At 44.7% G+C, this 14796-nt stretch overlaps 1 protein-coding gene across 1 annotated transcript; it reads right to left on the minus strand.

Annotated features, from left to right (window-relative positions):
* Positions 1-1751: 1751 nt before the first annotated feature.
* Positions 1752-2610, minus strand: LOC103187222 (transmembrane protein 215). The gene has a single exon (XM_007906624.2). It carries the CDS (start codon positions 2608-2610, stop codon positions 1954-1956), a length of 657 nt encoding a protein of 218 aa, XP_007904815.1. The 3' UTR covers positions 1752-1953.
* Between the last annotated feature and the right edge of the window lie 12186 nt (positions 2611-14796).

The following is a 14796-nucleotide window of genomic DNA, read 5'->3' on the forward strand; positions in this document are numbered from 1 at the left end:
TATCAAATGCAAGGATTATTATTATTATTAAATGAGAAAGGATTTTCTCCCAAAGTGCTGGACGTCAACCATTAAAATCAAATATCCATAACTATTCGTGGGACTCTGCTGTGTGCAAAAGAGTTACCACCATTGCCTGCAAAAAAAAAAAACCACTAAACACACTACACATGACATTAATTGCTGTAAAAAAAAACTTTGGGATGTTTCAATGTGACGCAGATTCTTCCTTTATAAACAGAAACAAAAATACTGGACGAGAAGTTTAAAGAGGGCACTCGTGTTCCAGTGAGGGAGTGATGGGCAAAGCCAATCTAATTTGTTAAATAAATACACACGATGCGGAGATTCTAAATCACCTTGAAACATCACGGATGAAGTTGCTGCGTTAAATTCATAAACAGCTCTGCTCCTCCTTTTCCAAAATAGAAACTTTACTAACGTGTTTTTGTTTGTTTCTTTTAAAATCGATTGAGAGGGAACATTGTGATTGTTTGTCAGATCGAAACTGCAAGCAAGCACGCATGCAAGTACATGTAGATGCAGATATTTAAGACCCTCTCCCTGCACTTTCAGTAAGGTTTCCCCATCATAAGCAAGATCCTAAGGGCCGTTCCCCAACGTTCTGTATCCAGACTGAGCAAATACAGTCACCAAACCATCGGCATCAGATATGTCTTGTTCATAAACTCCTAATAACTCAGGCTTAACTTCTGTCTCAACTCCAGGCTTATCTTGTCACTACCACTTAGGTCAACATGCTATCAATATCCTGTCCATATTTATTTATGTATTTATACTATTTCAGATAACTGGTCACAGAGCTCTTTTCCCTTGGAGTGACAAGTTATCAGGAGTTTACTGTAGTTATTATTAAATTTGATAATTTGCTACAATCTGCAAAACTACAATAATAATAATGATAATCCTTGCATTTGATATAGCGCTTTCCACGTCGGGAGGACGTCCCAAAGCGCTTCACAGAACACACTGTAAAATGAATTGACTGTATATTTGTGGGCGAACGCGGCAGCCAATTGTGCACAGCAATGTCCCACAAACAGTCGTAGATTGAAAATGACCAATTTATTATTGTTTTTGGTTTTGGAGGGATTATTATTAGGCGTGTGGAGTGAGGAAACTTGCCCAAGGTCTCGCCCTGCCTGGAATTGAACTCAGGTCTCTCTACAATCTAGAGTAAGTTAACCAGAAAGGATATCCCCTTAAATATATCCACTCAACATGTCCTCTACAAATTTAAACAGCAGAATGCAGATTATATTATAAAATCTGAGCAAAAAACAAGAGAAAAAGGCATCACTCACTGCAGAAATGGACATCAGGCCACACATTCCTAATCAATACGTAGTTTAATGTTTACTAAACTCTAAATTGTTCTGGCGTCATCTGTAATAAAAAAATGCACAGTGCATGCTTTTATACTTTTGCTTGTTTTTTTTTTAAACGTTCATCGTATAAGTCAGACCGTCACTTGTTGATTAAAAAATAGAAATCTGTGCTCAGCTCAACAGCACGACTACAAGTTGTGGGGAGGAAGTGATATATAGCTCTCTCTCTGCTTTGGATCCACCTCAAGTCTTCACTTCACCAGCTCCTTTCCTCTCGGATCTCTCTGGCGAATGAATGAACGAACAAGTTGGAACTTTGGAACTCTCTCCCTCAATCCTTGCGCCTTGCTCCACGCCTTCCTCTTTTTCAGATCACGCCTCAAGTCCTTCCTCTTCAACCATGCTTACGGTCACCTCCTCCCTCCTCCCCGGTTAGCCGGCTCGGCTTCGCTACTGTGAAGCGCTCCCTCTGAGACCCTCGCTCTGAGACCCTCCCCCGCATGAAGGGTGTGATATAAATGCAAGTCGTTGTTGTTATTGTCTGGTTGATTTTGCTTTGGTTGTTGAGTGTAGAGTCCACAGGGCAGTTGCCCGCTTTGCCAGTTCACACAATGGTCTCGTAGTCCCAGCAGAACCTGATATGGCGTGGCTCTCCGGGGCTGGGATAGCAGCAATAGTACCTGCCGTAGGGCACACTGTCCCGTTGGGTAGGGGGGGCATAGATCACACTGTCCCGGGTACTGTACACACTGGTGTAGAAAGCGTTGTTCCGGTTGGGGCACAGGTTGCCCAGGGCACATTGGTTGAAGACACCAGCTGGGTAGAAAGTCTCCAGGAACCTTCTGGCAACTTCTTGCTCACCCTTTGGGATCAGGCTACTAGAGTCAGTCTGGGAGCCCCTGTCCTCAGACCCCGGGCTCTTACACAGCCCCTGTTGGTGGCTGCTGCCCTCCCAGCCTGAGTCCCTGAGGCCAGCCCTCAGCAACTCATCCTCACGCTCTTCCTTCAAGCGGTGGCAGGAACGGCAGGAGCGGCAATAGGGGGGGCAGGGAGGCCACTTGGTGCAGCCGTCCGTCTTCTTTGCCAGGATGATGGCAGCCAGGCCAGGCAGGAAGATGGCAGGGCCAATGGCGATGAGGGGCACTCCACCCAGGGTCTCCCCCCTCACCCCAGACACTGTGAACATGAAGCCAAACACCAGGAATACACTGACCAGAGCCACCACCAGCCCAGTCCTGGGGTTGATGTTGTCAGGTCTCATCCTCAGACCAGCAGTCAGTCATACAGAGGGAGTCTGTCTGCATCAACCCCCCACATCCCCCTCTCCCCCTCTCTCCCTCCACACACACCAAGATCTCCTGTCAGAAGGTTAGTTGAAGACTTGGTGTTTGGTCCCTGCTTGTTTTTCGAGCCTCTCTTCCAAGGAGAGTTGGAGACTTGGTGTCTCGTCCCTGCTTTCTTTCAATCTTCTCTTCCACGAAGATTTTCTCTTCCAAGGATAGTTGCAGACTTGGTATTTGGTGCCTGCTTTCTTTTCGATCCTCTCTCTCTCTCTATCTCTTCCCCACCTCTTGGTGAGGAAGGACAGGGATTGCAGGTTGTGGTGTGTGTCTGTCCGCTGGCAATAGGTAGTTAGCTTTGCTGCCTTCTTGATACTTTCAGATGTTAAGTGGAGGCTCTTAGGGAGCGAGAGAGAGAGACAGACTGCTTGCTGCACACTCTTCACAGCCTCAGCCAGAGTGCAATAGGACAGCAGGAAGGAGAGAGGGAGTTAGAGAGAGAGGACCAGAAACTCGAGAAGGGGTGTGAGTAACCAGAGACCTTTTGCAATTTTTTTTCTAAACCTCCCAGATGTCCCGTCGCTGGCTGGTGCCTGGCTCTCGCTTACAGCCAAAAACTGGCTAAAAGGAGAGAAAGAGCTGACAAGAGGCTGTGCAAAGCCCTGGTCTGGTCAGGATGGTGTTAATCGGAATGAGAAGTGCCGCAGCAAGTGGCAGTGTGACTGGAGCTGCCTGATGTGGGCTTTGGGGTTAGTCTCTGGGATGAGCCAGGCTGTGATGTCTTGTTATCTTTGATACATTGCTTCACAGTATCTCTTGTCACTTCACTCACAGCGACTTCACCAGCAGCACAGACACTGACATCGCCCAGCTTTAGGAAATGTTTTTTTCTGTGGGTAATGAAACGCTCTCTGCCCTATAGATAGATATACATCATAATAATGCTGTCATTATTATTAGTAGTAGTGTGTATCTATCTATCTATAGATTATAATTGTTACAATTATAATAATTCATATATGATAATATCATAATTAGTAATAATTTGTGTGTATTAATATAATAATGATTATTATTGCTGTAATATTGGTTTAAAAACTCACTTATTTATGTACAAAAAGAAGCTTTGAATTTTAAAACAGTTTGAACAGTAGATTCGTTCAGAAAATATATATAAATGTAATAATAATTATTATAGTAATGTTTATAGTAATAATTATCATTGTATAATTAGTTATAATAGTGCAATACATAATTATTGTAATTATTATTTATAGTAATAATTAACAGTGACCTGGAAATACTTACGGTTTTAGCACAAGGTTAAGATTGTGCAGAATATGTATAATAATAATTATTATATAATAATATAATTATTATTATTTTATAATAATTATATTAATATATAATATAATTACTGTTAATGAATAACAATTATTATTACACACATAGTTGCTTCTTTTTATATATAAGTGAAAATGAGTGTGTTTTACCGAAACACTAAAGGGCTGCAGTCTGACTGGGTATTTGTCTATTTCAGCATTAATCAGGTCCCTGCAATACACTGAGGGCTGGACACACATCACTGTATGCACTGTCTCGCTACTGTATATCTGAGTGTTATGAAGAATTGCTTAGTTTTGCTAAATTAAAATAATGTTTTATTTAAAATAAAGAAACAACAACTAATGTGCAATTCTCAGCTGCTACAGTGATTCAACTCGGGGGCGGGGGGGGCTGGAGGAAGGAAAGCCTTCACTTTTCGGCGATCTTGCAGCCATCAGATGTGAATGCAAAAAGTTGCCAAAAAAAATCCTTATAAAAAATCTCCCGTTTAAGGCGCTTCCCCTCTGTACACCGATCCCTCTGGTGTCATGGACGGAGGCACCAGACTCTTCAGACATCCCAAACACTTCCGTCATTGAATCTCCCAAGGACTGGCTGAACCAGGGAGAGAGAACCACATCAATAAATCTCCTATATATAGCCAATGGAGAAGAACATCTTACACCCCTAATTATACTTAGCCTCAGCCTGTAAAAAGATATTGTCTTAACATCGCAGCCCCCCATCCCCTCCTCCACAAAAAAAATCTCAAATTATTTTCGCCCACAAAATACAGTCAATTCACTTTACAGTATATCTATGAAGTACTTTGAGACATCTCAACAGTGATAAGGCGTTATATCAAATGCAAGGATTGTTATTATTATTATTAACCTGAAAGAAATTGACATCTGTTGTCATGGTCTGTCCATTGACACCATGGCCTTTGTTTAACCTCCGCTCTTTCCAACCTAAGCCAGTTTTTTTTTGGTCGGCCAGGTGTCTGACACATGCGGAAACCCATCACTATGCTTAAGAGTATCCAAACCAAACTGAGATTTCCATGCATCCCACCTACACATGGAAATCCCGGAGATATTTATTGGAATGGAATGTGCACTCTCTCCCTGCAGTGACACATCCTACTTACCTAATTCTGGAAAGACATCTCAACAGTGTGGTAAGGCTCTGTATCAACTTAGCTCTTATAAAACCTAATTCTGGAAAGAATTAGGTTGGTAAGAGCCAAGACTGATTGGTAAGAGCCAAGCTCCAGTGCAGTACAGGAGGAGTCAGAGTTGCTAACCTTAAGCTGGCGTCCTGCAAAGTGTAGTCAGCAATTATAATGATGTCACTAGCCACTTTACAGGAGCCAAGGCTTTGGGACCCCAGATATTGCTATCTGGCAAACTTTCCCCATTGCTTGTCCAACTAGGACAAGTTTACCTGTTAGGGCTTTGGCTTGCAGGATTAACAAGAGCTGAGTGGGGGTATTCCCTGCCCCCAGTGACTGTTAGAAAATCTCAAATGGTTTGCTGCACTTTTATTATTTTTAAAAAGGACTAGCTTCAACACTAAGAATTTTTTAAAAAATTTACATTTTTACTTGGAATACATTTGGAATCATAGGATCCTACAACATAGAAGGAGTCCTGTAGCTCAGTGGTTAGAGCACTCGCTTTGCAAGCGAGAGATCCGAGTTCAATTCCAGGCAGGGCGAAACCTTGGGCAAGTTTCCTTACTCCACACGCCTAATAATAATTCCTCCAAAACCAAAAACAATAATAAATTGGTCATTTTCAATCCACGGCTGTTTGTGGGACATTGCTGTGCGCAATTGGCTGCCGCGTTCGCCCACAAATATACAGTCAATTCACTTTACAGTGTGTTCTGTGAAGCGCTTTGGGACGTCCTCCCGACGTGAAAAGCGCTATGTCAAATGCAAGGATTATTATTATTATTATTAAGGAGGCTATTCGGCCCATCATGCCTGTGCTGCGTGTTTAAAAGAGCTATCCAACTAATCCCACTCCCCTGCTCTTTTCCCACAGCCTTGCAATTTTTTTCTTTTCAATATTCAATTCCTTTTTGAAAGTTATTATTGAATCTGCTTCCACCAGCCTTTCAGGCAGTGCATTCCAGATCGTAACAACTCGCTCTGTAAAAAAAATTCTCCTCATCTTCCCTCTGCCAAGAATTTAGGAATATAAAAAATAATAAATAATCCTTGCATTTGATATAGCGCTTTTCATGTCTTCTAGACACTCAAAGTGCTTCACAGAATATACTGTAAAGTGAAATGACTGTATATTTATGGGCAAAACGTGGCAGCCAATTGCACACAGCAGTGTCCCACAAACAGTCGTGGATTGAGTGACCAAATCGTTATGTTATTTATTTCCTTGAGGTATTATTATCAGGTGTGTGAGTAAGGAAACTTGCCCAAGGTTTCGCCCTGGCGGAAATCAAACCCAGATCTCTCTTGCGAATAGAGTGCTCTAACCACTGAGCTACAGGACTCCACTATGGAGTATATTGAGTTGAGTTTCTAGTAGAAATATGGAAAATCACCATCCAGATTAAGACTGTGTTTAAGACTTTTGCAAAATGACGCATGAGTTAAATTTTTAAGGCAATGTAAATCTTGAGCCTAAAACCAGTGATGATATAGGTTTATGCAGTAGGGCAGTAATCCATCCCACTCCTCAGAGACGTGGGGATTCAGGTGAAAGAATTGGAGATTTAGCTTAAGTGGTTTCAATTTCCTGAATGTTTTGATTTCATTCAGGAAATCAGAGATTGCACACTGTGCTGGTTAAACTCCTCTGGCTTAGTTTGCTATCTAGAGGATGACGTGTGCAAAGATCCTGATAGACAGGCACAGAACTAGTTAACATGATCGTTCCCAAGTAAAATGAAGGAAAGCGAACCAGTGGCTGACAATTCCCCGTTTCACCAACAAAACTGTCATGATAGTGAACAAACCCTTTTGTCTGTTCACTATCAAAGACTTGCAAACAAACCCTTTTGATGTCTGTCGAGCAATTCGCTTTGTCAAATTGAAGTATATAAAATTTTGAATGGAATTGAGAAAATAAACTCAGAACAATACTTACATATGCACTGAGACAGCAGAAGAAGAAGTAACAAAGGGTCATTTCAGGTCAGACACCAGGATGTGTTTCTTTACCCAGAGGGGAATTAACATCCAGAACAGGTTACCAGGAAGGGTGGTTAAGGAGAGGCAGTTCTCATGTAAAAAGCAGCATGATGCTGTGAAGGGGAGGATGGTAGGTAGGGTGGATCATCTGGAAGGATGAGATCAAATGAGCCAAATAGTCATCTTCACCTGAACTGATCTTGTGATTTTATGAAAAGAAAGGGAGAGGAAAAAAGATAGCAGTGAGTGAGAAATTCTGGGCGATAAGAACTCAATGCCAATATCATAAACTCCAAACGAAAATAAATACAACAGAAATTTACATTTATACAGCGCCTTTCATATCAGGAGGCCATCCCAAGGCACTTGACAGTCCTCACTTGGCACCTGAGCTGGGGGTAAGGGGCCAAGGGAGGTGGAGGGGAACAATGACCAGACAAGATCAAAGAGGAAGGTTTTGAGATGGACCTTGAAAGAGATGAATGGTAAAAAGCTCAATATTCCAAAGCTGCCCTCACCAGAGAACTGTAGGAGGTTAGAATAACTTTTTTTTGCCTTTAGTCAAATGCCATCAATAAACCACCCAATACTGTATTTACTTTGTTTACAGCTGCTCCATAGACTGGAAACTTTCTGTAAGTCATCAATAATCACTCCCACATAGCTTTCCTTCTCCACTTCTGCTAATGGACATCTCTTCATTGTGTGTACGATTATTTATAGTTGTATCAATTTACTTTTTGCTTGTCAGCTGACTTTTACATAGGCAGACTACATCACAGTAATAATAATAATAATCTTTGCATTTGGCATAGCGCCTTAGCACATAATTGAGTTGTCTCGAAGTGCTTCTCAGAACATACTGTAAAGCGAATTGACTGGATATTTTGTGGGCAAAACGTGGCAGCCAATTGCACACAGCAGCGTCCCACAAACAGTCGTGGATTGAGTGACCAAATTATTCTTGCTTGCTTGCTTGTTTGTTTGTTTGTTTGTTTATTTAAATAAATTAACACATATTAAGAAGCACCAATTACAGTAGATGCATCTTAATACCGGTGTTTGTTTAAAGGTTCAATTACGTTTCTTTCCCTTACATTCTGAATTATTAGTTTAATGGAAACAATTAGATAAATTGACCATATTGCTCATAACTGGGATGTCATGCTATGAGCTTCTGTATACAATAGATGTGGACAGTACCTATGATTTGTCCTTTGTGGCTTATGCTTCCCACATACATGCACCAGAATATTGTTCCTGTCATATATCATTCAACAAAGCACATCCCTGCCAAAGTCTTAGAGAAAATTGACACCAATGTTAATTACCTCTGAAGAAATGTGATGATGTTCGAGGCATAGTTTCCAATCAAAATGCCACTCAAGTGCCTCAACCAATTATAAAACGGACTTAAAGGACTAGATAGCAGAAAGAGAATAGACCATCACAGGGATTACCTATAATAAGCTCCAAATAACCACAATTAATTTCAGGATTTCTTAAGTTGATGAAGAAATTCCCAACATGGTTCAGCCACTACACCTCAAAACTCTGGAGCACTCTTCCTCTATCCCTCCACCCTTCCTTCCCCACCTTCAGATCGCGCCTGAAGACTTTCCTCTTCGACCGTGCCTAAGGTGACCTCCCTCCTCCCCCTGGCTCGGCATCATGCTCCGCTACTGCCGAGCGCAACCCTGCGTGAGTGGCGCTATATAAATGCAAATTGTTGTGGTAATAATGTGTGTGAAGTCAAGTGTTCATGAGGAGATACCTCACATCTGAACCTTCACAAGTAAGGGATAGCAACTGTTAACAATATTAATAAAACACACCTTTGTGTCTTGATCCATGAATATATTACTCTGTAGGAAAGAAATCTTCAATGATTTTATATTGTAATACTCATTTTGGACAACCTTTATTTGCACCTCTGCTCCTCACTTGAAGGCATTTAACTTCCTTTTCTCCTTTCTACTGGAGTACAGTTACTAGTGACCATTATCAACGTGTGAACCTTCACACCTGACCAAACTGGACATCATCGAACTCCAACACTCCTGAAATACTCGACTCCAGAGCAGTTGAGTATTTAAAGAGTGTTGGAGCCATTGTCTTTCAGATGAGATGTTTAACCAAGACATCTGTTCAAGTGGATGTTAAGGATCACCTGACACTCCTCCTCCCAGGGTCCAGATGAGTATCCCTCTTGTTTCCAAAATTTACAGAATAAAGACAAATTGGTCATTCATCTCATACTTACTTGTTTCTGAGCTATTGCTGATGTAGATCAGCTGTTGTGTTTGCCTGTGTGGCAACAGCTCTACACTTCAAAGTAACTCATTGTTCAAAACGTTTTGAGTTTTACTTTAGGATGCATCAAGACAGTGGAATGATGACACAGGTTTAGTGCTTTAAAGGCCAATTTCAGAATTGACACCAGGAAGTGTTTCTTTATCCAGAGGGTAATTAATGATTGGAACAGGTAGCTAGGAAGGATGATTGAAGTCAGGACACTGGACTCATTTAAAAAGCAGCTTGATGCTGTGATGGGAGAGTGGGTGTACTGAAGGTCCTTCTTCATCTGAACCTCTCTTGTGAGAAGGATTTTAAGATTCTAAAGGGACTGGATAATGTAGACTATGATGAGCTGTTTTATCTTGTTCAGAACAGTAGAACCAGAGGACATGGCCTGTGATTGGAGTGGAATAAATTTAAACTAATCTGTGGAAACACTATTTTAGTGAGTGAGTAGTAAATGTATGGAACATGCTCCCTAGGGAGATGGTGTAAGCAGAAAGAGTTGACTCTGCAAATTAGATAGATTTCTTTGAGCAAATAATATCTGGGGAGACAGAATATAGTTTGGGATATGACATGTGCATGCGACTGCCAGGATGTGGAAAGTGAACTGGATGGACTTTGATCTTCTTTCGTCTAGCAATTCTTATGTTCTTGTGCTGAGAAGGTGCAATATCAAATGCAAGTTATTATTCATTATTTTGCTCTGTGGTTTGGTTCCAATAGAAATTCTTGGGCGAACAATTGACTGCATCACAAATAGTTGTAATTAAGCACAGTGCTTGGACTGAGAAGGTATTTTTAGTTGTATATGACATCTTTTGTCAAAAATAAATCAGCTTTCAATGTGAGAATAAAATTGTATATAGAAAGACTTGTGGAAAAATATATCAAACAGCAAGCATGGAATTTCAGTAAACACTGAACCTCTTTATAAGCTTAAATGGACAACCAGAAAGTGGAGATCCTTGAAGCCTAACACTTGAAGCCTAGCAGCTCTCTGCAGCCAATGTCCATTGTCTGGTATCCCCAGTGGCATGTATTATGTGAGTAAATCTGACTATCTGAGAGATGAAAAGCCAAGATTAGATTTCTGTATTGAGTTGAATAACAGCTGCCACAAGAGTTGTGAAATAAGTTCCCGATCAGTACTGTCTGCTTTAATGACACATGCACTATTGAGGGAATTGAAAGATCCAGAACAGCATGAAACACCACTGAGATCACCCCAGGAAATGGCTCCGTGATAATCAGAGGCTATCCTTCCAGGAAAGCTTCTCATCAGGGCTTTACCGAAAGTCCTTGACCATCTTTTCTGAGCAAGGATGGATTATATTATATTGATATATAAAGATTATATATCTTTCACGTCCAAGATAATCTTTACTTTATGTTTCTCGGTTTTCATATGTACATTTTAAAAAGGTAAAACAATTTGCCTTTTTGCTGAACCATTATTTTTGTGAAGGGGTTAGATAGTCTCAAAGGGAGACAGACGCACTGTAGATAGTCAGACTGTAGACAGACACACAAGAACAACAACTTGCATTTATATAGCGCCCTTCACGCAGAGTAGTGTCTCAGAGGACTTAACAGTGGTGGAGCCTGACCCTGAGCTGGGCGGGGAGTGGGTAGAGGTTGAAAAGGAAGGTTTACCGGCGGGTCTTGAAAGAGGGGAGAGAGGGGGCAAGGCGGAGGGATTGAGGGAGAGTGTTCCAGAGTTTTGGGATGTAGAGGCTGAAAGCACGACCTCCAATAGTGGGGCAGAAGGTGTGAGGGATGAGCAGGAGGCCAGTGCCAGTTGAGTGAAAGCACCGGGTGGTGAATTGGAGAGTGAGGAGTTCGGAGGGGTGGGGAGGCGCAGGGAGTGAATGGATTTGAACACGAGGGTGAGGATCTTGAAGTCGATCTGTTCAGTGATGGGGAGCCAGTGGAGCCTGGCCCGACCTGGTGAGATGTGGGTACGGAGTTTGGTCCGGGTCAGTATATAGGCGGCAGAGTTCTGAATGAGCTGGACCCTTTGAATAGTGGAGCTGGGGAGACCGGTGAGGAGTGCGTTTGAGTAATCCAGGCAGGAGGTGGCAAACGCATACATGAGGCTTTCAGCTGCATTTAGGGTAAGGTACGGTCGGAGGCGGGCAATGTGGTGGAGGTGGAAGAAGGCGGCCCTGGTCAGGAACTGGATGTAGGGGCGGAAGTACAGCTGGGGGTCGAACCAGATGCCTAGGTTGTGCACTGGTTCGGTAAGTCTGAGGGAGAGCCCAGGGAAGTTGAGGAGTTTAAATCCGCAGGAGTGAAGACATTGACAGGAGCCAAGGAGTATAGCTTTTGTCTTGCCCACATTCAGCTGTAGACAGACACACTGAAGATAGAGAAGAGAGGCAGTAATACCAGTTATTGGGGCTATTCCAGAAGGAAACGACATGATAACAACAACAACAAAATTACATTTATAGAGCGCCTTTCAAGTCGGGAGGACGTCCCAAGCTGCTGAACAGTCAGAAGTCGGGTCCCAAGCATGGGGGAAGGGTGGGGTAGGGGTGAGGGAAGGCAGAGAGGTGCGATGGCGACCGAAAGCATGATCGAAGAGGAGGGTCTTGAGACCGGCCTTCAAGGAGGCAAGGAAGGAAAAGAGCCAAAGGGACTGTGGGATGGAGTTCCAAAGTGTGGGGGCAGAGAGGCTGATAGCCCGGCAACGATGGTAAGGCGGGTCGGGTGGGAGACATGGAGCGGGCCGGAGCCCGCCGAACGGAGGGAGCGGTCAGGTTGGTAGGGAGTCAGCAGGTCAGAGAGGTAGGAGGGGGCAAGACCAAGGATGGACTTGAAAGTGAGGATGAGTATCTTGAATTCGATCCTCTGAGGAATGGGGAGCCAGTGGAGTCGGGCGAGGGTGGGAGTGATGGAGTCACGGAGTCTGTGACTGGCTTAGTGAGGTTGAGTGTGCAGCTGCCAGTGCCCAAGGTGCGGAGGCGCTGGTGTGAACCAATCAGGAAGATCTCAGTCAGGACTCCAGTAGTCCTGGAGTTGAGGGTGGACGCAGAGAGGTAGAGTTGGGTGTCATCTGCATACATGCGGAAATTTACCCCATATCTGCGGATGATGTCACCAAGGGGGAGCATATAGAGGGTGAAGAGGAGGGGACCGAGGACAGAGCCCTGAGGAACGCCGCACGAGACAGTGCGGGGGCTGGAGGAGAAGCCGTTTGCAGAGACAAAGTGGAGGTGGTGTGAAAGGTAGGACCTGAACCAGTCAAGAACAGGACCTTGAAGGTTGAGATGGGAGGAGAGGTGGTGGAGGAAGATTGAGTGGTCCATAGTATCAAAGGCGGTGGACCTTCGTGACCTTGATCAGAGCAGTTTCTGAGCTGTGGGCAGCACGGAAACCCAATTGGAGGGGCTCATGGAGGGAGTGGGAGGAGAGGAAAGAGTGAAGCTGGGAGGCGAAGGCTCTCTCAAGGCCCTTAGACAGAAAAGGGAGGTGGGAGATGGGCCGGTAGCTGGATAGCTGTGATGGGTCAAGGGTGGCTGTTTTGAGGGGGGAAGGAACAGTGCCAGATGACAGGGAGAGGTTGATGATGATGTCGGCGAGCAGTAGGGCAAGGAGGCGGAGCTGGGATTTAAGTAGAGAGCGGGGGGGATGGGGTCCAGAGAGCAGGTGGTGAGCTTCATGGAGGATATGGTGGTGATGACAGAGGAGGGGGTGACAGGTTCAAAGGTGTGGAAGGAGGGATAGGTAATGATCGGAGTGTGGGCTGGGGGTAGGGAGGGGGTGGAAGTTGGGAGGGCAGTGGCAGCTGAGCGAATTCCCTCGATTTTGGACTCGAGGAAGTCCAGCATTTCCTTGCAGTGGGAGTCGGAGGAAAGAATCTGCGAGGCGTGGCGGGGAGGTCGGAGGAGCCGGTTGATGGTGGAGAACAGGAGCCTGGGGTTGCCCTTCGCCTCCAGGATCAACCTGGAGTAGAAGGACGATTTGGCCGAGGCGAGAGTGGACCGGTAGGTTTTGATGATTCCAGCCAGATGTGGCGGTGGACCGTTAGGCCGGATTTGAGCCAAGTGCATTCAGCAGCCCACACCTGGCCCTTGAGTGAGTGGAGGTGACTGGTGAACCAGGTGAGGATCGGGAATAGGAGGCAGTTCAGGAGGTGAGGGGGCAAGGGCATTGAGTGTGGTGGAGAGGGTGCTGTGGAGGAGAGTAAACGCAGAGGATGGGTTGGTGCAGGAGGTGGGCCAGTGGGGGAGGAGATCAGAGGACTCCAGGGCAGCAGAGAGGGATTGCAGGGAGATCTTCTTCCACAGGCAGTAGAAGATGGTGATAGGTTTGGAGGCAGTGGGAAGAGGGATATAGGAGTTGAGGGAGTGGTGGTCAGAGATGGCTTGTCGGTGATGGTGACATCCGAGACGCTGAGCCCCCGGGTGATCACCAGGTCGAGCGGGTGGCTGTGAACGTGGGTAGCAGAGCGGATGTGGAGGGAGAGGTTAGGAGAGGAGAGGACAGCGCTATATCAAATGCAAAGATTATTATTATTATTACTCTGAATTCATGCTCAGCTTGAAAACTCCAAAATGTGGCCACTTGCAAAGCAAACCCCAAAGTTTGTTGAATGTCTCAAAGCTCTTCACAGGATATACTGTAGACCAGTGTCATAGCTAGGAATATAAATTTGGGTGGGCACCAATGTATGGTGGACAGGCAATGACCAAAGGAGGCAGGAGGAGTGAGAGGAGAGGGGGAGTAGGGGGACCAGGTGGTGCAAAGCCACAACTGTGCACTCATTGTAGATGCCAGCCTGCGTGTGCACACTAATTGCACCCATGGAAAAGGCGCCCGCACACGCATACACAATACGCACACACACACATGCACAGAGGGTGCTACGCAGGTGCATCTGAAAGCAAGGCAGTGTGGGCGAGCTATGTGTGCACACAGTAGGGAGGGGGCACTACGGTTGGAGCTCAAACCTTTGACCCGACCGCAGCTTCCTCATCGGCGTGAGAGCAACGGGTAGACCTGAGTGCGAATTAGGTGAGCCATGGCTAAACCCCCGATGTAAAGGGCACGAGTGTTTGTAGGTGAATGCAGCAGCCCATTTGCACGCAGCAATGTCCCACAAACAGCCATGGAGTAAATGACCAATTTTGGGGGGGATTGTTGGCCAGGAAACCAGGAGAAACTCATTTCTCGCCATGGGATCTTTAAGATCTACTTAAACACGCAGCATGACCTCAGTTTTATGTTTCAGCAGAAGATCGGCACCTCCAACAACAGAGCACTCCCCCAGCACTGCAATAGAGTGTCAGCATTGATTATGTGAGTTCAAAATTCCTACCTGGGGCTTGAACCTATAACCTTCCGACTCAGAGCTGAGAGTGCTACCAACTGA

This window comes from Callorhinchus milii, unplaced genomic scaffold, assembly GCF_018977255.1.
Source record: "Callorhinchus milii isolate IMCB2004 unplaced genomic scaffold, IMCB_Cmil_1.0 Scaffold1, whole genome shotgun sequence".
In the NCBI taxonomy this organism is placed as follows: Eukaryota; Metazoa; Chordata; class Chondrichthyes; order Chimaeriformes; family Callorhinchidae; genus Callorhinchus; species Callorhinchus milii.

Excerpts from the sequence above, each read along its gene's own strand:
- LOC103187222 (XM_007906624.2), bottom strand. The coding sequence starts at position 2,610 with ATGAGACCTGACAACATCAACCCCAGGACTGGGCTGGTGGTGGCTCTG.